This window comes from Anomaloglossus baeobatrachus, chromosome 4, assembly GCF_048569485.1.
Source record: "Anomaloglossus baeobatrachus isolate aAnoBae1 chromosome 4, aAnoBae1.hap1, whole genome shotgun sequence".
Taxonomy (NCBI): Eukaryota; Metazoa; Chordata; class Amphibia; order Anura; family Aromobatidae; genus Anomaloglossus; species Anomaloglossus baeobatrachus.
This window is the reverse complement of record NC_134356.1, coordinates 178399837-178427228: the sequence shown is the minus strand read 5'-3', so window position 1 is coordinate 178427228 and position 27392 is coordinate 178399837. Positions and strand designations below refer to the sequence as shown.

The 27392-nt window shown below is 40.6% G+C and overlaps 1 protein-coding gene across 2 annotated transcripts in view; it reads left to right on the top strand.

The window, feature by feature from the left end:
• The window catches only part of ARHGAP26 (Rho GTPase activating protein 26), a 577725-nt gene that overhangs the window by 204189 nt on the left and 346144 nt on the right, over positions 1–27392 (top strand). For both annotated transcript variants that reach the window (XM_075344594.1, XM_075344593.1), the window contains exons 10-11: positions 7584–7678; positions 13301–13379. In XM_075344594.1, coding sequence (XP_075200709.1) covers positions 7584–7678; positions 13301–13379 — 174 coding nt within the window. The remainder of the gene's footprint in view (positions 1–7583; positions 7679–13300; positions 13380–27392) is intronic.

Below are 27392 nucleotides of genomic sequence, written 5' to 3'. Positions count from 1 at the left end.
TACACCCAGTGCAAGAAATGTGCATTAGTGCTCTTCTTTTTTTTATGTGATAACTGATTATACGATCACCTAGTTTAAAGCGTAACCGTCATTTTAATTTTTATTTCTTAAATCAATAGTACTCGTGAAAATAAGCAACTTTACACTAAATAGTAAAAGACAAATTTGCTCCTTTCTCTGTCAGAATTGATCGGTTATTATCAAAATTCTCAGTTCTGAGGTAAAATCTGTATTCAGTGAAGACTTCCCATTACTGAGATAAGAGATGGCAGTTGGTGCTGATTAGATTCTATGTAGATGGGAGGAGCGAGGCGCTAGAGGCAGAGGGGAGGCGCTAGAGGCAGAGGGGAGGCGCTAGAGGCAGAGGGAGACGCTAGAGGCAGAGGGAGGCGCTAGAGGCAGAGCTCCACATAAAATCTGGTCAGTACCTATCTAGTGAAATAATAAAGGTCCACAAAGTATTGTTCAGTTTGTTGAGTAATTGTCATCATTTCTTTCTTTTAGCACATTAGAAGAAGCAATGCCTCCCACCCCATCTACAACACTGGCTACCGTATTTCTCACACACTTGTTAGGCCGTCATAAACTGCTAACCTTAGAAATGCGAGGATATACCTTATAATGTGGAAAGGCCTAATCTGGAGTTATCCCTGATCATTCACACAAAGCCGTCAAGCATAAATTCAAATGTCATATTTTTCTCAGTTTCTCCAATAATTAACAGTTTTTAGGATTGAAGAAGGGTTTTCAGGAAAAAATGGTTTGCAGATCCCTCTCTTCAATGATGGTCATTGTAAAGGTGTACAAAGTATGAGCTGCTGCCCAGATGAGTCCGGCAGTGGCCAATTCTCATCTCCTCATTAAAAACACATGTAGTGAATTGACCAGCATGTGTATATGCATAGAGACAAGGGAGACATAGCAGTCAGTCACATTCAGGCTTGGTTCAGACAAGCGTGTGCAAAATAGTCCAGAAATATATATATTTTTTTTATTATTATTATTATTATTGTCACCTGCTTGCCAAGCAAGTGTTTGTTTTTCTCATCTATAGGACATTGATATACATCTGGGTTTTCCATGAACAATGTAATACCTACGGTAATAAAGGGCCAAATAATGACTTGTAATGGAAAAATCATGATATACTGATAGTAACAAGTATGTGATTTGTTTTTTACACAGCTAATGAGTGGGCCTGTTCTGTAATGTGGGTCAGAGTAGTGCATGTTGTGACCATTGGACCGTGTGCAGAAAGGTTCCTGCACTGGTCAGGGTCCGGCCTGTGTGCGGACAGCATATGGACCATTACTCGCTCCTCAGAACAAGCCCTTAGGCCGCTCAGTAAATCATCAGACATACCATCTGATGGCTAATATGACTGTAGCACAGCTATGCACACTACTCTACAATGAGGCAATAAGTTTTGTCAATGATAATTAAATAGTGGAAATGAAAGGAAAATACCAGGAAGAATGATTAGGCCTAGGACAGACCTGTAGGCCTGACTGACTTGTAGCTAAACCTTTCAGTCATGCAGGGCTTAAAGCGTAACAGCTGGTTTAATTTTATTTCATAAATCAATAATGCATATGAAAATAAGCTACACTGTAATATATCAGACACATTTGCTTCTTTCTCTGTCAGAATTGATCAGTCATTATCAAAATTCTCATTTCTGAGGTAACATCTGTATTCAGTGAGGACTTTCCCATTACTGAGATAGATGGCAGTTGCTGTGGATACTATTCTCTGTAGGCCAGAGGAGGGAGGAGCTAGTGGCAGTGCTCTCCCTCTAGCTCCTCCCTCTTCTATACATAGAATAGTATTTTATTTTATAGTATTTTATTACAACCTTCTATTTAATAAAATTACATTCACTTGCTGCACTTCATACTCCTCTTCTCATGTTGTTATTTGATTTGTTTTGGAGTAGTTGCCACACAATAGGTTCCTTTACTTAATGGATCCACCTGCGTTTACCTCATAATGGCCATATTGGGTATTTGTTTCTTATATTATGGAGTTTGTAAAGATTAAAAATAATGGTCGGTCTATCATGGTACTTAAAGGGGATATCCCAAGAACAACGTTCATTTTAAAGTTGATTTAAACCCATGAACGACCAAGGATGTACTGGTACATCCTTGGTAACCTCCTTCTGGTTACTGCAGTGAGCCCGAGGTAATCCCCTCACATGTCTGTTAATCAGATCACCTGTTAACCCCTTAGATTGCGCTGTCAAACACGAACAGCGCGATTTAAATGGCTGCGTTGGGGATCGCCCCATTCCCCTCTAACATCAGCAACCCTGTGAGGCAACCAAGAGGCGCCATGATAGCGTGGGGTCACCTGATGACCCCTGACTAATGATGAGTGAGTTTCAAAATACTCGGATTCACAATACTTGTAACGAGTACTGTCTAATACTTGTGTATTCATTCCGAATAGAATGTGCAATGCAAGTCAATGGGGAATACTCGCAATGTAACGAGTAACCCAAATGCCACACTATTTGCGCAAGTAGCAAATAGTACAGCATTCGGGTTACTCATTACATTGCGAGTATTCCCCATTGACTTGCATTTCACATGGTATTCAGAATGCATACGCGAGTATTAGACAGTACTCGTTGCAAGCAGTGTCGGCCTGGCTACCAGAGGAATCTCCAGTAATACCATACCTGGCCGCGGTTATCTGCACTGAACTCTGGAGCTCTCACTTGAGCTCCAGCGTGCAGCCTGGACTGAACCGCGAGTGCCGAGTGATTGATTCCCCGGCGATTGCGGTTCAGTTCATGACAGCTGCAGACAGGCCGGGCTACACTCCGGAGCTGTCACCTGAGCAATTCATTCCAGGCTGCGCTCCGGAGTTCAGTGCAGGTAACCGCGGCCAGGCCTGGTATTACTGGAGATTCCTCCAGTAGCCAGTCCGACACTGGTTACAAGTATCGTGAATCTGAGTATTTCGAAACTCTCTCATCATTACCCCTGATGCTGCCATAACTCCCTTCCTCTTAGAGCCGACAGAGCGCCAGCACTCATAGGAAAGCTGCATTTCTGCCTATCAGAGCTATGCTGCTCTGATCAGCAGACATGCACAGGCGATCAGATAGTGCAGGCATAAAGTCCCCTAGGGGACTGGTAAAATCAATAAAACTTTAAAAAGAAAAGTTTTTAAATATGAAAACATTTTTTTTTTTAAAAACTAAAAGTTCAAAACACCCCCTTATGCCCAACTGAAAATAAAACATTTTAAAAAAAAAAAAAAGTAAATAAAAAATACACATTTGATATCACTGCGTTCAGATATGCTCGATCTATCCAAATATGAAAGCAATTAATCTGATCGGTACACGGCTTGGAGAGAAGAAAAACTCTAAATGGCAAAATTATGTTTTTTGTTCATTAACATTTCTCTAAAATACAATAACAAGCGATAAAAACATTACAGCTATACAAAAATGTTAGAATTAAAAGCGCAAGCTCAAGACACAAAAAATAAGCTCCCGAAAAATGAGAACGCTACGAGTCTAGAAAATGGCGACAAAAGCACTGTTATTTTTTTGGACAAACTTCTACATTTTTTTTTCATCCCTTAAATAAAAGAAAATATATACATGTTTGGTATCTACGAACTCGTGCTGACCTGAAGCATCACATGGACACATTCGTTTGGCCATATAGTGAACACTAAATAAATAAAAGCCTTAAAGCCATTGTGGCTTTTTTTCACTATTTCTCCATATTTGGATTTTTTTTTCCTGTTTTTCAGTACACTATATGGTAACACCAATGGTTTCATTCAAAAGTACAACACGTCCCGCAAATAATAAGCCCTCATATGGCAATGTTGATGGAAAATTAAAGTTATGACTCTTTGAAGAAGGTTAGCAAAAAACGAAAATAAAAAACAGAACATCGCCCGGAGGAAAAGGGGTTAATCAATAGATCTTAGAATAATAGTAATTGATAAAATTGGATATTTAAAAAAAAAAAAAAAAAAAAAGTTCCTGTGGTGAGCTAATCTTACATGTGTCCCTGCTGTGTACTGTGTAATGGCCGTGTCTGACCATACAGGAACATAGTTTGATCATACCACATGTCCTGGGAAGGGAGGGAGTAATAAAATTTATAAATATTACAACTTGGGATCGCAAATTATTTTTTCTGAGGTACAATATTTTTTAAAAACCGGCATGGAAATGTTTTACACCCCTCCCACGTCTCTATAAAAAAATAAATCCGATACAATCCCGTGCAGTGTTGTCTGTATATTCTTTTGCATCCTCACCTGCCCCGTAGCTGTGGTATCAGCAGACCATCTTCCTGTACGGCCATTACACAGTACATAGCAGGGCGCATATATAAGATTATCTCAGCACAAGACCGTTTTTTTTTTTTTTTAACACATCCAATTGTAGAATTCAATCCAATTCAAGATATATTGATTAAAATGAACTTTGAAATTAACCTTGTTCATGGGAAAACCCCTTTAATTCCTGCATTCCTCGGGGGTGTATGCTATCAAGGCCTGAAGATATACCTACTTTAGTGATTCTGAGGCAGCGCCATACTTCCTGCTGGGTTCAGCAAGTGACATTTAATGAGGAATTTACGGTATCCTTCATCATGTCATCTGTCATGGGATTTTCTTGTATAAATAATGCAGAGAAAAGATTTAGCAGATTGGCCTTTCTTTCATCCTCTTCCACCATTTCACCCAGACTATTTTTAAGGGAGCCATCACTATCATGTAATCTTATAATCATACCAACTATAGTCATACCAAGAATAATTTCCAAATTTGTTTTCAACCTTTTAATGTCACCTATAATTTGTGTAATTCGGTTTAAAAGCAAACTGAAATCTTTACATATGGAAAAAGAAAAATGAAAGAACTAAAACAATGTGATTGCATAAGTATGCACACCCCTAAATAAATACTTTTGTTAAAGGTAAAACTTTGAATTATAGCAGCATTGTCTATTTTTGGGTAGGAGTATGGCGCATCTAAAATTGGCAACTTTTTCCGTCTGTTCCTTGCTGTAGCGCTCCAAATCTGTCAGATTGCGAGGGCATCTCTTGTGTACAACCCTCTTCTGGTCACACACAGCTTTTCCATATGCTTTTAGCAGACGATGTAGTTATTGGCAAAACATAGCTGTGCTTGTATGTTTTTCTTTTTCCACCCTTCTACACAGGCCAGAAAAATTAAGCATATGGGAAATTGTCACATTCAGTATACATCCAGACCTCTTGCCTCCTGGACAAATTGTCTTCTTGTCTTTTCATCAATTTTCGATGCTCATCCAGTTCTTACTGTCAATCATACCAAACTTAAGCCACTTCTTGATGACTATCTTCAGTCTTGCATGTTCTATCCAATGCCTTCAACATATTTTTGTACCCTTCCATTGACTTATAACTTTCAACAATGAGATCCCTTTGCTGTGTTAGGAGTTATTTTCAGACCATGGGTTTTGCTATAAAATTAATAAAAAAAGTCAATAAAATCCAACTAGAACAGATAAACTTTATAAGGGGTTATATAGAATAACTGTAAATGACGGCTGCTTTACCATGAGTAAATGTGATTGTCTCATTCTGAACACGACATCCCCAATAAGATGGTGTTCACACTTATTCGACCATGATATTTTTATTTTCCCCCCTCAAAGTGATTTCAGTTTGCGTCTTAATGAAATTTATAGAGATTATATATGACATTAAAGGTAGAACATTTTCTGAAATGATTCTTCTTGGTATGATTTTTATTTTTTTTTTTTACATGACCAAACATCGGATGTCCACAGGGGTGTGTGCACGTTAAATATCTGCATGGAAAAAATAAAATAATTTCATGTAAAATAGCTACGCGTGGTGTGTTTTGAATACGAAGAATAAGGGTAAAGATATGCGGCGAGTAACACGGAGCGAGTGGAATGCGGTAAAAAAAAAATGCTTTCCACTCGGACCAATATTACTCTATGGGCCACTCCCGTAAGCACTTTTTTTCGCAGCAATAATCGGACCGAGAAAACAATCGCAGCAGTCTTTCGTTTTTACTTGCACCCATTGAAGTCTATGCGGGCGAGAGAAACCTCGCACTGCACTCACATTACAGTGGAGTGCAATGCAATTCTCGCATCAGCTGGCAACGGAGGAGATGGGGAGATAAATCTCTCCCTCTTCTCTGCAGCGCCGGCCCTCCCCCTCTGCAGCGCCGGCCCTCCCCCTCTGCAGCGCCGGCCCTCCCCCTCTGCAGCGCCGGCCCTCCCCCTCTGCAGCGCCGGCCCTCCCCCTCTACAGCGCCGGCCCTCCCCCTCTGCAGCGCCGGCCCTAACCCTCTTCAGCGCAGGCTCTCCCCTCTGCAGCGCCGGGCCTCCCCTCTGTAGCGCAGGCTCTCCCCTCTGCTGCAGCGCCGGCCCTCCCCTCTGTAGCGCAGGCTCTCCCCTCTGCAGCGCCGCCCCTCCCCTCCGCAGCTATGGTCTGATTGCAGGATCACAACACAGTCGCATAACCCTCGCATGACACTTGGCTCCCGCTGTGCTGCGAGTGTGAGCTGAGTGTCATGCCGGCACTCGCACTAATCCCCATGTGGCCCCAGCCTAAGAGTTCTCCTTCCTTTCCTAATCAGCTCTCCATGCACATGACTCTATACATTATAGATTATAGCTCTTGGTAACTGTCTGTCATATCATGAATTACAAAAAATGAGGCCTATGGGTTACCTCTATCTCTTATACTTGGATATCATTTTCCTGAAACATGGGAACATTTACAATTAAAAATTATAATAACATAGTGCGCTATTAGCACTTACACTGCCTTGTTCCGGAGGTATGTGCCACTCTACTTCTCCCTGACATGGAAAACAAACACAGACAAACATTTCTGTATCCTGATGATTGGGGGGGGGGGTCACACAGCATGGAATCATAGGCAGGTTGTGCACCCCTGCTATAAAATGAGCCATCAGACAGCTTGTCTGACGTATTTAGTGCTGAGCTGCACAGAGCAGCCTGCAATGTGTCTTAAAATATGCAGGCTGCAGAGTGCTAGAAATTTCTAACAAATACATATTTGAAAACTGCCCAATATTAGTTGAATGCAAAGGACAAAAATGTACCAAAAGGTGTCCATAGCCTTTAACAAATTTACTAAATATTAATTATTTTAATTTACCCATTTCACATTAGAGAATGCTAAAACGGAATTCTAAGAATAAACAACAGCATCTACTATGTAGGATAATCCAAAAATTTTACATCTTTAAGAACTTAAGCTTTTCAGGCAGTATGATATCCAAATATCAGCCGATTGGCAGTCTAAAACCCACATTATTACTTTTGCTAAATTTCCTTTGTCGTTAGATGGAAGAACCAGTAAAAGTTCATCTGATCAGGTTCTGGGAGATGTATAGTGGAGAGATCAGCCATCATTACAATGGCCTCTTATGGGTAGCTTATGTATGTCCTGGTTTAAAGTTTTTTTTTTCTCTGTAACTTAAAGTTGTACATTAGACAGTGTTCTTAGTTATCATGTTTATCGATTTGAAGTTATGCCTTTTTCCATTTTAAGGGAGAGGAAGAAATTGTGTTCCTGAAGTCTTGCATACGAAGAAAAACTGACTCTATCGAGAAGAGGTTTTGTTTTGATGTGGAACTTGTTGATCGGTAAGTGTTGTTTGTGCATATTTATAGTGCAGTACATGATGCTGGGTTTCCCAGAGTTTAAAGGTTGCCAATAATTCAGTTCCTTACATTTAGACTGTTTTCATATAACTATATTTTACACTCCGTGAAAGGAACCACAATGCACAGATCAACTACCAGTCTCCTGACCTGACCTGAAATAACAGCCCCATATATGCCTTAGAGGTTATAGTTTGAGTCAGGAGACCCACAAATAGACATTGCTTAAGCCTCCATTAAAGGTAAGCAGTAAGCTGCGGACAGCATGCTGCAAGAGTTAAAAAAGAAAACACAACTGTGCTTCTCTTATCTGTGCGGGAGCTATTGTTTACTCATATTAAAGGGTTTATTGCTCAGTAATTAAAATTGGTGTGCCTCCTCTGCATGTGCAGAGCAGACCTGCATGACCCCTGCTGTGATTGACACATCACAGTCAATACCCAATCTTTGAAAGCCTGGTGTGGGCAGGTACAGCTCCCAGCTCTGCTACACTCAATTCTGAGATAAAGTCAGAATGTTTGCGCCCAGTGATCTAAGATAAACATGGTTAGTTTCAGAATCTCTTTGCCTACATTATGCTGCTCTCAGATGAAGTAGCAAAAACCTAGTGACAGTCCATTTAACCGCTTCATGACTGAGGACATACCAGTACATCCTAATTCAAGAAGGGGTGACCAGAATAGTGCATGTAAATGGCAAGTAGCTTCTGTATTCATGCGGTACTCAGAAGAGCACACGGACCTGTGTTTGGAGCCAGTCATATCTGAGATTTGTGTAGGTGACCGGCCTGAGTTTTGCATATGCTCATCTGCAGCCTGCCTATTGAAAGCACAACTACCGAGAGGAAATTAACTTCTATTCCCCGGGAGCGACTCTTTCAGTCATAGGGGTCTGCACAGATCGGTGGCAGTAATTGCTCACTATACTGTGTGCAGTGCCTGTAATCCGCCACTGGCACTTTGACAGATCGCTTTGCAGAGCAAGTTGTTAATCTCTGCTGGGGTTCACTATTTGCATCATAGCGCATAAGGCTGGTTATTTCTAGTTGTACGTTTTACCCTAGTAGTTTACGTTGTTTACATAGTTACCTATCCTAGTGCTGATTTATGCACATACTATATTAGCTAGTGGTCAGTAGTCCTTTCCAATGTAGTTCAATCTTTTATACTGTGGGGTTTTACCTCTGATAGGCATAGGCAGGGACGCAGGAAACACAGTCTCTAAAAAAAATCCAACAGTTTCTTTAAAAGAGCCAGCATAAACTGCAAAACAATTATAACCAAGCCTCTCCTTGCTTAAAGGAAAAAAAAAACAGCCACATACTGTGGGCTTCCAGTCCATCAAAAGTCCATTGTGGAGGTATGGCAGCCTCCACACCCTGCCTCCGGCCAGTGCACACCTCTAACAGAGATTCCTTCCTGCAGCCCCAGCACTTCCTGCCTGGCTGCAAGGTCCTTCCCAGTCTCCACCTAGACTGACTTCCAAACACACTAACCTCTTTGTGCAAACAGCAGACTCCATTACATGACCTGTGACACACCCATGGGTGGGGGTATGTAGGTGGCCAGACCCTCCCATCTCTCCAGCTACCTGCAAGCCTGACCCAGTGAACTTTATAATACAAAGCGGTGGTACTACAGGTACCACAATGGACCTTCAGGCTTGCTCTACTTTTACCAAAGAACGTGGAATTGTGCATTATGATAAGCTTTTGGATTGCAAAGTGGCAATGTAAGATACTTGCACAGGGGCATCTTCTGACTGTGCCTGCTACTGCTCTGATATGCTGTGTACAAATTCCACCCCATTAAAGGGAACCTGTCAGGTCCTGTATGCACCCAGAACCAAGAGCGGTTCTGGGTGCATATTGCTAATCCCTGCCTAGCAGTCCCAGCCTATAGCATACATAAAGATTTTTAGAAAAAGTATTTCTAAAGATCCTTTATGATATGCTAATGAATTCAGGGACAAGTCACAAAGGCGTTAGTTCACTTTGCTAATTGGCCCCCTTAACATGTAAGCGTGCTCCTGTGGGTGTACTAACATGCTAATGAAATTACAGCGTCAGAGGCATGTTCGATCTCACCTCTCTGCTGCCGCTACTAGTTTTCGGCTCAGTGCACATGATCAGAACGTCCCCAGACTTCCAGTCATGCGCACTACACCAGTTTAAAGCTGGGACGCGTACACCCGGCTTCACAGTACACATGATCGTAAGTCCGGGACTTGTGAACATGTGTTCTGAGCCAATATCCAGCGTCGGGCGTGGTAGCAGCAGAGAGGTGAGCTTGACCATGCCTCGGACGCTGCATATTCATTAGCATGTTAGTACGTCCACAGGGAGGTGATTACATGCTAAGGGGCTAGCAAGGGAACGAACGCTCTTGAAACTAGTCCCTGCACTCATTAGCATATGATTTAAGATGTTTAGAAATACTTTTTCTAAAGATCTCTTTATCTATGCTAGTGTATACAGGGACAGTTAGGCAGGGATTAGCAATATGCACCCAGAACTGCTCGTGGTTCTGGATGCTTACTACACCGGACAGGTTCCCTTTTAGGCTGCTTTCACACATCAGTTTTTTGCAATCGGGCACAATCCGGTTTGTGCCTGATGCAATGGATCTGTCTCAGATTGTGTAAAAACTGATGCGACGGATCCGGTAAAAAAACTGTTTTTTTTTTTTTTTTTTTTTAAGCTGAGAGAGAGGGAGAGACCCCATCATCACCGCACATGCAGGCACTCCCGCACCCATCATCACCGCACATGCAGCCACTCCCGCACCCATCATCACCGCACACGCAGGCACTCCCTAACACATCATCACCACACACGCCCCGGCAATACAGCCCCCATCATCACCGCACACACACACAGGCACTTACCTCAGTGACGTCCCCGCTGATAGCGTGACTCCCTTCAGTTGCTGCGTGGAGCTCACAGTGAGCGGCGGTGTTCTACTGCCGCTCCTGTCAGCTTCATGTAGCATAGCTGGATGCGTCGTGGGACCTCTGTGGATTACGTCTGACCTGGAGAGGTGTTTGGGGATTGTAATAAAATTGTGAAAGAGGGTGTTTTTTTTTTTTTTTATTCCAAATAAAGTATTTTTTTGGGTGTATGTGTTTATTTACTTCCACTTACAGGTTAATCATTGGGAGTGTCTCATAGACGCCTGCCATGATTAACCCCTTATTACCCCGATTGCCACCGCACCAGGGCAATTCGGGATGAGCCGGGTAGAATCCTGGGACTGTCGCATCTAATGGATGCGGCAATTCCGAGCGGCTGCTGGCTGATATTATTAGGGTGGTGGGCTCTCATAACGTGACGCTCTCCATCCTGAGAATACCAGCCTTCAGCTAGTATCAAAATTGGGGGGGGACCACACGCCGTTTTTTTTTGTTTTTTTTTTAATTATTTATTTTACTGCAAGATATAGACCCGCCCACCGGCGGCTGTGATTGATTGCAGTGAGACAGCTGTCACTCAGTGTGGGGGCGTGTCTGACTGCAACCAATCATAGGTGCTGGTGGGCGGGGAAAGCAGTGAATACGAGATTGAATAATGGGCGGGCGGCATTTTCAAATCAGGAGAAGCCGCCAGAGCTTTGTGACGGCCGTGCCGCGCCGGTGATCGGTGAGTAGGAAAGAGAGAGTGTATGAGTGAGTGAGAGAGTTTGAGAGAGTGTGAGTGATTTGATTTTGTGGCAAGCAATGAATTTATATCACTTCTGGGCATGCTCAGAAGTAAAAACCGAATCCGGTACATGCTTCCAGCGTTTGATGCATGCTACCGGATTCGGCGTGCATAGACTTTCATTATGCACCATGCTGCACAGCGCCGCACCCGGCGCTATGCAGTTTTTTGACGCTGGCAAAAAACGTTCCTCTCTGTGTCCTGTGCGGCCACTGGAGTGACGATTTTTGCCACAACCGGCAAAAACCGGATCAAACGCGAGTACATGCGGCACAATCCGGCGCTAATAAGTCTGAGGAAAAAACGCACCCGGCGGCAAAAAAACCCAGATGCGTTTTTTCTGTAAAGCGCCGGATTGTGCCTGATTGCAAAAAACTGATGTGTGAAAGCAGCCTTAATGACAAGAGAAGGGATGAGGATGACTATATGCAATCAGAACCTGAAGCAACGTTCTTATAGAGATCTGGCATCAGCTAGCTAAGTGAAGGACTTGCGCACCTTGAATGCAAAATATGAGAATATTTTTAATGAAGACTATTTAGAGGGATGTTTAATTTCATATTTCAGAAGCAAATTAACAATAAAACGTTTAAAACCATGTTCACACGTGGCATAAATAATGCATTTCTTCTGCTTTTGTATCTGCATGTGTTCAATAGTCAATACCAATCGCCACTGCTCATTAAGTTTTTCCTGTTTTTCCCCCCCATTTCCCCTTTGATTTCACATGTTTTTGATGCAAATTTAAAGCAGCTATTCTGTTTTGGGGTTTTTTTGAGAAAAAGCTTTGATTCTGTATTCAAAAACACAACTGTGCTTTTGTTTGAGTTCTTAGCAAGCTCCACATACAAAGCTTATATGTGAATAAATCACAAAAAAACCCGCATGATTCAACAACAGCGCACAGTGGGCATTAGTTTTCATGGAATCACATACCCTTGGTTTGGATGTTTGAAGGGACGCTATAAGCAAAGGATGACTGTTCACACCAAGTAGAGATACTCGGTGCAGCCTTGGTGTGGCCACACATTGAATTGCACCTTCCCACCTGCTTGATTTCCATCCATCTCCTCCCTTCTCTTGCTCTATGAAACCAGAGCTGTCAATAATAGAGGCGAGAGTGGCGATAAAGGGAAAACAAGAAGGTGGGAAGGTGCACAGAAATATTTGGCCACACTAAGGCTGTACTTGGTTTGAACAGTCATGAGTACCTTTAAACATTGCACATTTTCTGCCCAGAAAAAGCAGCGAAGAAAATCCGTATTTATACATGTGAACGAGGCCTGGAAGTGTCGCCTTTATGGAAGAAAATGTGCACAGAATATAGGAGAAATGTAAAATCTGGTCTTGAAATGATGTTTTGAAAGGTCCTGTGGCGGTCAGCTAATCGCTAGGGTGGGCTCTAAAAGCCGCTTATTAAGTTAGGACAACCCTTTATATAAGTTATGTGCAGTTAATGGATAGCTATGTGTTTTTCCTTTTATGTGATGTTAATGCCGTTAGTTACAGCAATACAGCAGGTGCTGTTCAGCAAATATGTAAAAGGCCAATTGATGTATTTGTAAATTATACAGCATTGTAATTCTTTCAACCCAGATGTCTGAAATTCCCAAACCTTGTTAATATGTCAAAACTGCGCTATATAATTTCCATTTCCCACTAGATGACAAAGATTGTGTCTTCGGTGCAGTGCTGGCTCTCGATCCATACTCCCACAGTCCCAACTGTTAGCTTCCTTTAACTAGTAGCAATTGAGGACATTCCCTTCAAAACATGTTTTGTGCATTTTGGCAATCCACTTGACAAGTGGGCAACAGCATCTTGCCTTTGTGGCTATAAGAAGTTTTGCCTATGCCATTTTGATCAGCTTTTGTGTTGAATGGTCAATTATTTATTTATTTTTATAGATCTCCTGCGATCACAATGCAAGCTCCTTCTGAAGAGGACAGACGACTATGGATGGAAGCAATGGATGGTCGAGAACCAGTAAGTAATGTTTTATTTGCCAAAAAGTAATTTAATTGGCCCTGTGGGTAATCTTTATAATTTTTTAGATCCGATATACATGTATTTTCACAGTTATTAGTATTTTCTCTTTAGCATTCCATTTCAAACATATAGTTCAAACAGTAATGGTTTACCAGGAATAGTTTAACAACCCCTTGGTGACCATGCCAATTTTTTTCACATCTGACGGGTCACTTTTTGCAGTTGTAAATTTGGAAGTTAAACACGTCCCAGTGGCTTTCAGATTTTTTTTCCATGACACATTATATTTATTAGTTGTAAATTTAGTATAACGTTTTTTGCATTCAGTTACAAAAAAAATAAGAGAAAATAGACAAAAATATAAAAATCAATAATTTTTAAACTATGAGTGTTTATTCCTAGAATCCAGATAGTCACACCACACAAAATGGTTAATAAATAACATTCACCTTATGTCTTCCTTGCATCAGCACAATTTATAAAATGGCCTTTCATGTTGTTAGGATATTAAAAGGTTTAAAAATTTAGCAGCAATTTTTCAAGGAAATTTACAAAACTTGTTGCTTAGGCACCTATTTAGTTTTGAAGTGATTTTTGGGAACCTGTGTATTGGAAAACCCCCAAAAGCTATGCCATAATAAAAAGAGCACCCCTCACCATATTAAAAAATGCAGCCAGGTAAATTAACCTTTCAGATGCTTTCAGAAATTAACGCAAAGTTGAATGACAAGAATGAAAAATTATATTTTTATGACTGAAAAGTCGCTAACATCTGAACAGACTGCTGTAGTTGGGATACAGTAGGGCTATCACTTGGCCTTTGGTCACTATGGAAGCCATCAGGACCACACATTTGCGATGTCAGGGTGCGGATGTGGTAAAAGAGGGAGCCCCAATTCTCTGTAACCGTCTAGATGCTGTTGTCACTACCGACCGGAGCATCTAAAGCGTTAAACAACCATAGTTGATGCCAAAAATTGTGGCTATTGAGGCAGGGTATTATCTATAGTGTACAGCTGATGAATTTTTACCTAATGGGGACGCTATTTTCTTATCTCAGAAGTCATTAAAAAAGACATATTGGTGGCCCACTAACCCACTAATGAGTTAAAAATGTTATTATTTTTTAATAAAAAAAAAATAAAATGCATTTGGAAAGATTTTAGTATATCTCTGAACTTCAACCATCTTAATGAGATATTAAAGGGAACCTGTCAGCAGAAATTTCGCCCAAAACCTAAAAGCTTCCCCCTCTGCAGCTCCTGGGCTGCATTCTAGAAAGGTCCCTGTTATTATTGTGCCCCATGTGAGACCAAAATAAAGACTTTATAAAGTGGTACCTTTTTGTATTCAGATACTGTAAATGTGACACGGGGGCGGGCTTTCTGGCGTCCGTTATTCTGCCCCCTGGTCCTGTATGCCGCCCCCATCGCTCCTTTCCATAGCTGATGCACCGCCCACTGCTCCAGCCATCCCCGCGCATGCCCAGTGCCAGTCTCATGGGACTGAGCAGTGTGACCGCTGGTGACGTGTGCGCAGACAATTGATTATGGGCGGGGCTGTGATTGTTATCAGCAAGTACCCGCCCATAATCTTGTGAGCGCGCAAACCTCACCAGCGGTCACACTGTGCTCAGTGTAGATGCTAGACTGTATGGGCTGCTTCCAGGGATGACGTCCCTTTTGTCACGTGATAGGGGCGTGTTCAAAATACTATCACGTGACAAAAGGGACGTCATCCCTGGAAGCAGCCCATACAGTCTAGCATCTACACTGAGCACAGTGTGACCGCTGGTGAGGTTTGCGCGCTCACAAGATTATGGGCGGGTACTTGCTGATAACAATCACAGCCCCGCCCGTAATCAATTGTCTGTGCACACGTCACCAGCGGTCACACTGCTCAGTCCTGTGAGACTGGCACTGGGCATGCGCGGGGATGGCTGGAGCAGTGGGCGGTGCATCAGCTATGGAAAGGAGCGATGGGGGCGGCATACAGGACCAGGGGGCAGAATAACGGACGCCAGAAAGCCCGCCCCCGTGTCACATTTACACTATCTGAATACAAAAAGGTACCACTTTATAAAGTCTTTATTTTGGTCTCACATGGGGCACAATAATAACAGGGACCTTTCTAGAATGCAGCCCAGGAGCTGCTGAGGGGGAATCTTTTAGGTTTTGGGCGAAATTTCTGCTGACAGGTTCCCTTTAAAGATTCCTTTTTTTACTACCTCTTGTATGGTGAGTCCAAAATGACATTTAAAGGACACATCTTGCTTTTGGTCTGCCTTAATGCCTTTACTCTAGCTTTGCAAGTAAGCCTAGCTAAAGGAATAAAAATTCCATTTACTTTATTGTAAAGTTTACTCATGGTAGTATTATGAATAGGAAATGTAATTTGGACTTTGGATCATGTATTAGAGCAGCTTCAGACTTCAGGCCCATCCCTTATATATCTGGTAGGCCTTTACATGGACAATTTTGTGAATGGTGTTCAATGTGTAGGGAAAAAAAACGTTATGTAACCTTTTTGCTAGTTCGCGTTATTGGAGCAGTATAATTGGTCGTTTGATAAGATGACATTTGGGCGTTGCTTAAAATAACTCGTACTTTTGATAAAGCCACATTCCCATTCTGAAGGCCCAAGTGACACATTGCACTTGATGGCTATACAGAAATGCATACAAAGTCCAGATCACCCCAAAATCCCTGATACTGCAGTCCAGAGCACAGAAGTGTTTCTGCCAAATCATGTGCAATGAAGATAAAAGGGAGGATCCAGCTCCATGAATGCCTTCTTCTTTATTGAAGAAAAAAATCAAGTGGAAATAATTAATAAAAATTATAAGCATTAGGCATCCTTCTACGTGTTTCGAGTGTTAAGCAATCTTAGTCATGACGTGATCTCAAATGCCGGTTGCTAGTGTGCTAAAATAGCTGTCAGTTCCGGAGAACACAGTAATTTCTTAATTACTTATAATGAGATTAGAAAACCTTACAATTAAAATGAACAATAAAATGACATTTTTTTCATATAGGAAACGCCATATAAATATACAAATATTGATACTTTGAAATATATTTTGGATGAGAGACTGGGCGAGTGGCTTGACCATTTTCTCCCGCGTTTGGTTCAGAGGGCTCCTGGTTTCCTTAAAAGATACTGGTGACGTATTGATGGCCATGCAGACCATGGTTTGGGCTGATCAATTTGCTTGTGTAGGATTGTGATTTCTCTGAACACATCTATTTCTCATTATATGGCTTTGCAATGCTTGGATTTCCATATAATAATATGGTAATTTTGAGGTCTAAAATTTATATCAAGGGTTTACTGTTATTTCTTATTAGGAACAATTATTTTTCCTTCAACAACAAATTTTACCTACAGTTGAAGGGAGTTTTCATGGGGGCCAAACATTCTCCATCTTTGGCTTACCTTGTAATGAGTTGGTGGGAGGAGCTGTATGTATACAGTATTGATAATCCATTTGGTGAAGACCTGCTTATTATCTGGAGGTCCGATGTACCTGCGGTACGTACAGCTCTTTGTACATTAAAAGGACTGTTATTCACATAATTTGCAATTTCCAATTAACCACCATTATTTAAATTTAATTCTTGGTCCTTATTTTGGAAGGTGGTGATCAGGCACTTATTCACAACTTTACTCATAGGAAAAACAGACCCGGAAACACCATTTTGCATGCTAATAGCAATCACCCTAAACACATCATCCAGGCTGTCTCTGTTTGGGAACTCACACGGGCAAAGCGCAATTGTAGCAATGAGAACATTTATAAGTAAGAAGTCCATCAAATACATCTAAGGTTAAAACATAGGTGTCATGACTAAGGGCGCACCGCCAGAAACGCGTCACATTGTCATGTAATTTTGGATCCTTTATTCTTTTAATGGAAATTCAATAATGTAAGACTTTTTTACATTTTGCTACATGGTAATGCTGGTTTTCTACTCTTCTTTATATTTTATGCTGTGTGCAACAGTTGTTCACCAGAACCCATTGGAGGATTCCTCAGAGACATATCTTTACAGCAACATCAAGAGATGGTAAATAGTGTTGAGTATTTGTTGACTATTCATACTCGCTATGCTGTTAACGAGTACTGTCTGCTACTCACATATTCGTTACGAGTACTGGGCGCAATGTAAGTCAATGGGAAATACTTGGTAAGTAGCGAGTAACCCGAAAGCCGTACTATTCACTACTCGCACGAAAAGTACGGCTTTCGGGTTACTCGCTACTTGGCGAGTATTTCCCATTGACTTACATTGCACCCGCTACTCGTAATGAATATGCGAGTAGCGGACAGTACTCACTAACAGCATAGCAAGTACGAATAGTCAACTACTCTCCCAACACTAATGGTAAACTATTTCCCCAGGCGTTAAAACATAGGAGTTACAAGAAGAGGATGGTTAATAGAGCAAAAAAGATAGTTCAACACAGACTGCATTTTAGACAGCACCCAAATTTTGATAACTCTAGAACAAATAATGTCACTTCTTACACTCATGCTCCAATACAGCAACCAATTTTCTAAAATTAAAAACACTTTTTATAGAAATGTATCAATATAGGAAGAAGATCTCAACATCGCGCCTATCATCAAAGTGGGATGCAGAGTAGTGTCAAAACGTGCCCCCATATTGGGCTCTGCATTAGAATCAAGTTAATTTGATATGACCTATTCCAAAAATAACACCAATTGGTTAACAAAGGGTTTTACATGTGTGGATGATCAAATCATTACAAAACATGCACACATGTATTACAATGTAAAATCTTTCAGGACTCCGCTCAACAATCATCAATTAATTTATTAATTGTAAATCCACATTCATATTTTACATCATACCGTGTTCTATATGCAGATTAAAATATGTGGGTAGCACCACATGCCAACTTAAAACCTGAACTTGGGAACATCTGCATGATATAGATAATAAGAAGGCTACTCTCTGTCACAGGCATCTAAACATTTTATTCAAAAACAAAATTGCAATTGATTTTCTCTCAGAATTTATGGCATAGAACAAATAAAAAATAGACAAAAATGGGGTGATATAGAAAAAATACTAAGAAATATAGAAGCTTTTGGTGGATCTTCAGATTAAATGCCAGAATACAGCACAATCTGAATTTCCCCGAAACTGATTTTAGCGCACAAGCAGCAGACATTTGATATCAGGATGCCGTGGAAGGATGTCTAATACTTATATAATTTTTTAGCAATGGTTTCCACTTGATTTTTTATTCAATAAAGAAGACTGCATTCGTGAAGCTGAAGTCTCCCTTTTTTGTTCACTTGATGACTATGTAGAGTTATTTTTTTCCATCAAAATGGCCGAAGATTTGTTCAGAACTTGATGGACTCCTATGGAAGCCATTGTACTTGTATTCTTTTCTCCCCTTTATGGCCTGGTGAATTTCTGTTTTTGCATATGTCTTTTCTCCTTATATTCAAAACTCTAAATCTATTTTTAATTATTATTATTTATTTTGACGACGTAGCTGATGCAATGCAACAAAAGACTGGAACATCATTCCTTGTAATGCTTTTTTTATGTATACATGACCGCGTAAAAGTTTTACACAAGTGGAAGAAATATTTTTGAAAGTATTCTTCTTTGCAGCATAAGTGTCAATAATAGTTTATTTTTTAGCTATTAACAGCATGCCAAATGAGTGAACTAAAGAGATATGTTGAATCTATTTGATGTGATTATCCTTTGCCTTCAAAACCTAATGAATTTCTCTACATTCACTTGTTCACTTGCACACAGTTTTGAAGGATCTCGGCAGGGACGTTGTTCCAAATATCTTGGAGAACCAATCACAGATCTTATAATGATAATAGACTTGCACAAATTCTTCTTTTTCTCCATGCATTCCCACGGGTCACAGCTCTGTGGGGACAATATCATCATTTCTTTGTGCTGAAGATAGTTCTTAATGAGTTCTGTTCCAAATTTATTCTGCAACAGGACAAACGAGCGCACACATGCAGCCTCCCTTGTGGTATTGCAGAATGATTTTTTTTTTATCATCCTGTATTTCTCAGCATTGGGGACACCATTAATCCGGATCAAAGCTCCAACTCCATTTGCTGAAATGCATCTTGCAATGACCCTCCACCTTGTTTCTCTGCTGCGTACAGATATTCATTATTGTACCATTCTTTAACCCTGCAACAAATAAACTGCCTTCTGTTACAGCCAGGCATTTCAAATTTGAACGCCTTTATCCAATTGCTATGTTTTCATGCAGAGTTGATACACCTGGCTTTGTCAAAGTTATATTTTTTGGCCACTATTCCTCCACGAAGGCCATTTCTGTCCAGACGTCTTGGCACACTAGTTCTGTGTAGGTGGTTGCTTACAGTTATGAGCTAATGGCACTGCTGGGCATCTCTTAATTTCAAAGTGTTTTTGACCAACCACTGTGTCTGATTCTCAACACCCTTTTTATTCATGCATCCTCAAGAGAGCTTTAAGGAGTTCTCCATTCCAAAACGATAAGTCTGTACTCACTCTGTGACTGCAGATTTATGTATCCTCCCAGAGCACACACTGTTTCTGAGCTGAGCGGAGAACTTTGCTATATGCATGTTCCTGGCCACAAACCGACTAGTGGGCATGGCCTTGCTAAATATAATTGAGCAATGGCATGCCCACTAGACATCTGCACTCACTAGTCAGACGCACCCTCCCCATACAGTTGTATTGAGCGAGGCTGCTCCCACTAGTTTGGTTCTGGCCGGGAACATGCCTATTGCACAATTGTGGTCATATGAACCGTTCCCGACTCAGAAACCAGCAAATCCTGTGCTGGGAGCATTCATAAGTCTTCAGTTACATAGTGACTGCAGACTTATCATTTTGCATACAACCCCTTTAAAAGAACATGTTTCATCCCCAGTCTACTTTGAAATCTATGCTTGGCCAAGCCTGGCTGATGCAGTATAAATTTCATTTGTCTTGTTGCTGTGCTCCATTTTGCCATGGTGTACAACCTGTGACAGGAGGCTGTCTTCTACAACTGCACGTTTGTGTCAGAGTTTAGCTATACAGATGTTTCTGTTTTAGTAAATGACTGTTTTTCAACCTACATAGGAATATGTTATTCATGTTCACGTTTAGCTTAATGGATTATTACTCATGTACCTGACTATAATTCTAAAAAATCATTAACATTCTGCAGATGTAGCTAGGAGAAAGTATGCCGTTTTAAAGGTAAAGGGTGGACACACCAAATATTGATTGATTTAAGTTTCTCTTTGGTATATTCAGTTTGCATTTTGTTAACTGATAAGCATAAACTAATAAAACATTTTTAAAGCATTATTACTTTGCAGTATTTTCTCCCCAGCTGCCTAAAACATTTGCACAATAGTGTCAAGATGGCAAGAAAAGGGGACTTCAGGAGACTATCAGCACCCTGTGATGTGGTTTTGATGGGCATCAGAGATTTGCAGGGGCATTTAGGAGGTTAAACAATAGCAATCAGACCTAGCTTCATATGCTGACTATATGGTACATATGGGCATCCGTTTTCTGTCCAGTGGGTTAGTCTCCTTATTATCCATACACTTGTCCCTGATGTATGAAGAACGTGTACATCACACGTAGGGAAGAGGTTAATAAAATGCTGAGGAAATTTTATTTTACCACGTTACTAGCTATGTATTGTACTAGGATTTCTAAAGTACAAAACTTGGCAAGAAACGCCTCGATGTATTGTTTTGTGATATGAAGACCATTGTGTGTCAGATTTCCAAGTAACTGGAAGTTAAATGTAACCCCTTCCTGCAATATAATGTACTGTTACATAACTGGTGAGTATTTAACAGTCTGCAATGCTATTCAATGCTAACATCCCAATAGTTTAAACCCTTTAGATGCTGCGGTCAACAGCAAATGCTGAATCTGTGTAGTTGATAGTGGGCTTGGGCTCCACTTATTGCTTCCATTATCTCCCATGCAATGCAATCATGGGTTGCCGATAGCTCTTGCATCTACCTGTCATGGAAGCTTAGATGCCTAGAATAGCCTAAAAGCAAGGTCTAATAGGCACGCAAAAAATGTAATGCATTATTGAAATTGGTAAATAAGTCCAATATTGAAAATTGGTATTGCTGTTTTCGTAATTAGCAAAACTATAATAATTTATCCCACCCAGTGCAGACTCCCTGCTGTCGATGGGACTGCCATAAAGAAGAGCTAACACAATGTAAGAATTCTTAACTCCCCCCTTCCACGTCTGTCACTGGGCCAGCTCCCGCTCTCTGTGGCTGTGGTATCATTACAATCTGTGCAGACACCTCTCCTGCACTCCTCCCATAGTGGCCAATAGAAGACAGGGTGCGCACTGTTTGTAGATCCCTATACCAGTCATGGTGTATGGATCTAAGCAGTTGTTACAGCACAGTTCAGCATGATTTATGGAAGAAGGCAACAAAATAGAGTTAACTCTATTAAAATTCATTGCGAATTGTATCCAGTATTTTAAATAGTGAAATAAGTTTAGGTACTCCTTTAAAAGGGAACCTGTCACCATGAATATCCAGTCCAATCTGCAGGTAGCATGTTATGCTTCTGTAAGAATAAATTCAGTATTATGTGAGCTTTAACTATTTAAATCTCTGCACTTTCTGGGATTTTCAGTCCAGTCAGTAACTGACTGCTACCACTATGTGCACACTTATACATGGGAGGCTGTCAATCACTGACAGAACTGCCTGCTGGACCAAAAATCACAAACAGCAAAGGGTTATATGATTGAAACACAGATTATATAGAATGTTTTCTCACAAATCTATGTGAATCTGCTCTGCTCCCCCTTGCTCTATTTATGCTGATTGTAGACTTGGCTGCATTTTCATGGTGACAGGTTCCCTCTAAAATATGGGATTCTCTTGTGCAAAAGTAATAAGACGCAGAGTAACTTGTTTTTTGTTCATCTAGTAAAGCAATTAAAAGGTCACACAAACCCCAAAATTCTTGGAATATAAGCTACAAGTTCTCACACAAAAAACAGGCCCTCATGCAACTCAGCCGGTGAAAAAATAATGTTATGGCTGTTACTGTGGGGCGAAACATACCGTATTTTTCGGACCATAAGACGCACTTTTTTTCCTACAAATTTGGGAGGAAAGTGTGCGGTGCGTCTTATGGTCTGAAGCTGCGGGGTAGGGAGCTGTGGGGAGTCCGCGCTGTGCAGTGGGATCACAGGAGGCAGGGAGGGTCGCTGCTGCAGGATGCCGGCTGCTGGAGAAACCACGTGTGCCCGCTGCTTAAAATCAGTGAATATTCATTAGCTGCTCCCCGCTCACCTCTCTCTGCAGTCAGGGGGGGTGAGGAGCAGCTAATGAATACTTGTTTAATGTAAACAGCGGTCACACGTGGGAGCTCCAGACGCCGGCTTCCTGCAGTAGCTGGGGAGACTGTGTGTCCGCTGTGTAGGAGGCAGGAGCAAGGGGACGCTGCAGTCATGTATGGCCCGGGGGGTAGTGCAGATCACTGCAGTCTCCGGGCCAGAGCACGGCCCACCTTCACAGCACAGCCGCAGTCTCTGTGCTGAGGGCTCAAATTACTTTCACTTTGCTCCTGCTGCCTTTACACTAGAAACAGTCTCCTGTAGCTGACAAGGACCTACAGTGATGTAATGCAGAGGGGTGGGCAGAGCAGCACAGAACAGCACAGTGCCCCGCCTCTCCATTACATCACTGCAGGTCCTTCAGATATGTGAGACTTTGTTTGTAATGCCAGGACCAAACTGAAGCATGGTGAGCAGGACAACAGTAAAAGTAATGCAATAAATAGTATAGTATATAAAGGCATTACTGTACACCTGGATGGGGTTGGATCATATACATATACACATATATATATATATATATATATATATGTATGTATGTATGTATGTATGTATGTATGTATGTATGTATGTGTGTGTGTGTGTGTGTGTATATATATATATATATATATATATATGTATATGTATGTATGTATATCTTTGCACACACACACACACACACACACACACACACACACACACACACACACACACACACACACACACACACACACACTATACAACTATATACACACACACACACACACAATCAAAATTAGAGGATCACACACATAATGATGGGGAACATACATATTCCACGATGGGGGCCATATATACAAGGTACCCAGAAAGGAGGATATGAGGACAGAATTTGGCGATATTATTACCTCAGTAACACTGTCAGCAGTAAAATAACAGTGTGTCATGACCACATTCTTTTACTTTAATTTTATTTTTTTCTATTTTTTCCTCCTCTAAAACAAGGGTGCGTCTTATAGTCCGGTGCGTCTTATAGTCCGAAAAATACGGTAATTTTATTGTTAGAATTTATTTTCAACTGGATTTTATTATAATGAAATATAAATACCCAATACATAGCTGATAGCACTGTATCTGTAACAACCCAAGATCTAAAATGAGCATGCAATTTTTTCCCCTCTATAGAGCACCATGAGGAAAAAAACAGAATTGCTGTTTTTTTGGCAATTAAAAGTAAGGAAAAAGTCAAATGTACTATAAGGTGATAATACTTATGGGATTATGCAGTATGGCAACTGAAAAATATTCCACAAAAAATGTGTTCTCCAAAAGCAAAATGGCACTCCATACCATGTACCTTCAACAGTACCATGATCTTTTTTTGTTTCTATGATAACTAGTATTACATCACATGAAAGCCTTATGTGTCTAATATATGTTTTCAAAATGTTGTGTTTGTTGCCTATGGCAGCAGTGTTCTATGCTCACAGGAAAACAAAATGGCTGAGTCTAATGCAATATTCACAGCAACTGAGAGCAGAGGAGTGCTAAAATTCTTGTTTCTGCAGGGAAAGTCCGAGAAGGATATTCATGGTGATATGTTGCAGACATTGGGGGATCAATGCCCTTCACATTCCATAGTTAAGAACTGAGTTGCCAAATTTAAAACGGGCCACTTCAGCACCAATGATGTGGAACGTCCTTGACCACCGAGAGTGGTTGTTGTTCCAGAGATCATCGATGCTGTGCACAACCTCATACTGGAGAAAGATGAATTTCAGCTAAATCAATAGCAGACACCATGGGGATTTCCTGTGAACCTTTTTGTGTCATTATCCATGAATGTTTAGACATGAGGAAGCTATCTGCAAAGTGAGTCCCCAAACGTTTGACAACAGATTAGAAAATCATGCGAGTGAAAACTTCCCGGTCCATTTGTCAGTGTTTCTGTTTATCCAAAGTATATTCCAAGAGTCTGTTTTCAACAAAACATCGCCAAGCTGCATGTTACTTGTGCTACTGTGAACAACCCGTAAGACCTAAACGTGCAACCATGGCTTACATGGTCTTTGCACATGTCTCCTATGGAGCACATCTGTGATGTCAACAGAAATTGCAAAGGGAGCTGCCAGCAGTGGATCTTGTTCATTTGTGTGCCCAAATGCATTCAGTGTGGTAGAACATTCCTCAGACCACCACTAACAACCTCATTGATATCATTTGAAGGCACGCAAGTGCATGTTTTCTGCAAGTGGTGCTCAAATTTGGTCCTGAACAAACTGAGATGCTTTCAAAATAGTAATGTTTTCATAATTTGCATATTATTGACATTTCTACAGTCCTGTGATTTTTCATAATTTCACTTTTCGTTCTTGCAGTTGAAACTTCAGTGTTGAGGAGTGCATGTGAATGCCCAGCTTGGGCCAGACTGTGTTCTCAGTAAAAGGGAAAAAAATTGGCTGTTTATTTCAGAGAACAAAAGTATAGTTTTCAGGTTTTTCTTCTTTTTCGCGGAAGTCTGCTGATGGGGGTGAGGTTGGACACTCCCCTTAGTTCCATTCTGTAACATTCATCTAATTTGTGGTTACTTTAATATCAGGCCATGTGACAATTTTTTTCTCTGGTTATGGTAGGTTCTCTAAGTTATGGTAGGATGTCTTGGTTTCAAAAGACTTGATGCCTTAATGTTTTTTAACAACAAAGATTTTATCTATTGTTGACATTAATGATGCCACTTAGCTTGTGCTGTAAGGCCACATACTTGTGTTTGGCTTTTGTTCAACTTTCTCTTCCAAAACAATTGTTTCTTAGCCACAAGGTGGCAGTCTAACCCAGACTATCTGCCTTAATTAGTATTCCAAGCCTGCAGAAAGCAACTAGAAATTCACATATTTGCTTCCCCTTAAGTTTTGTCTTGTTGAATCCTAATGTTTGAGACTGATTTGTCCTAAGTTGCTTTTTTTTTCCTCTCCCTTCCCCCTATTCTTTACTAGATGAAGACACTCCCTCTTGGAAAGCTTGCTTTCTGTTTTCTTCCTGTCTTTTTGCTGTGTTTATCAAAACTCTACATTCTGAAATCCAAGCCACATGGCAAAGGATAAAACAAAAAAGCCAAATGAACAGCTTCTGAATGTCCCCCTCAGTCTGGCTTCATCAAAGTACAGAGTGTTGCAGGGGTTTTGAATGCAGGCTTTAATTTTTTTTTTTTTTTCATAGCCGCCGTGACAGCGAAAAGGGCACCAGGGTAATATAGCAGGTCCTCCGGATTAGTGTCAAGTTTACACAACATAATAAAATGAATTTCAGACATGCTCTGCTAAACATACTCCATCTGTTCAAAGGTAAATCAGATGGCTTTGCAACGTGAAGGGGGACATTGCCAAGCCTTCATGTTGCCATGGTGATTACTATGGTCACATTAATAAATCTGAACTCTGATAACGGTTTAGTGGAGCCTCTAGAGAACTGCATTTCTATTAACTGTTATGCTTGTCCAAATTATCCGTGAAACATGCTTTTACGGAGGCTAAAACCTCATGTAAAGGGTTATGTGATGGGATTAAACTATTTAGTTACGGTAAATCCCTCGCCTAACAGAATAAAGTGGACAGAAATTAATGTGAAATATACAAGAGGAAATACATTATTAGTAGTAAAATATAAATGAAATGGACGTTAATTGTGAGCTCCCACTTATTGGTATAGTCTTCAAAAATGACAATGGTTGTGTTTATTAAAATGATTGCTCTGTGAAGAACATTTAATTTTAAGTCACACTGATGCACAAAAAGAATAAATTGGGATGGTGACCCTCCTGATTAAGGGCTGTAGATGTCACATCACTATTAATTTTTGTAGTTGTGCTATTACTATTATTATCATCTATTTTGAATACCAGGCAGCTTTTTCCTTTTCCTCTTTTTTTATATATATTCTATATAATATATACAGTATGTATGTATATGTGTATGTGTGTGTGTATATATATATATATATATATATATATATATATATATATATATATATATATATATATATATATATATATATATATATATATATATATATATATATATATATATATATATATAATCACTTCTCTTTTAGGCATCTTTCACATGCCTGTGTTTAAACAAACATGTACAGGAGAAATGGTACAGTGTCATCATTGTTTTGAATCAGTGTGTCTTCAGTATTTGGCCTGTGTGTCTGTTTTTACCATCAGGCCTGTTTCACACATCAGTGATTCTGGTACGTATGTGCTAGTTTTTATACGTACCAGAATCTTGAACATACGCAGAACCATTATAATCAATGGGTCTGTGCACACATCAATGATTGTTCACTGACCGTGCGGCATACACGCATGTCCGTGTTTCCACACGGAGACATGTCCATTTTTTTCTGGCATTACTGATGTTCCATGGAACACAGTGGTGTGTTCCGTGAAACACGTACCAGAAAAACATACATTTAAAAAGCTTTTTATACTCACCCGTCTCCAGCGACGCTGTGTTCAGCTGCTGCTGTCTTTGCTTCCAGCCCGGCTAATTATCGTCATGAATATGTGATATGCACTGCACAGCTGACACGGAAGTAGCTGCAGAGGGGAGACTGTGGCATCCAGACACAGGAGAGCCAAAGATTCAGCATCAT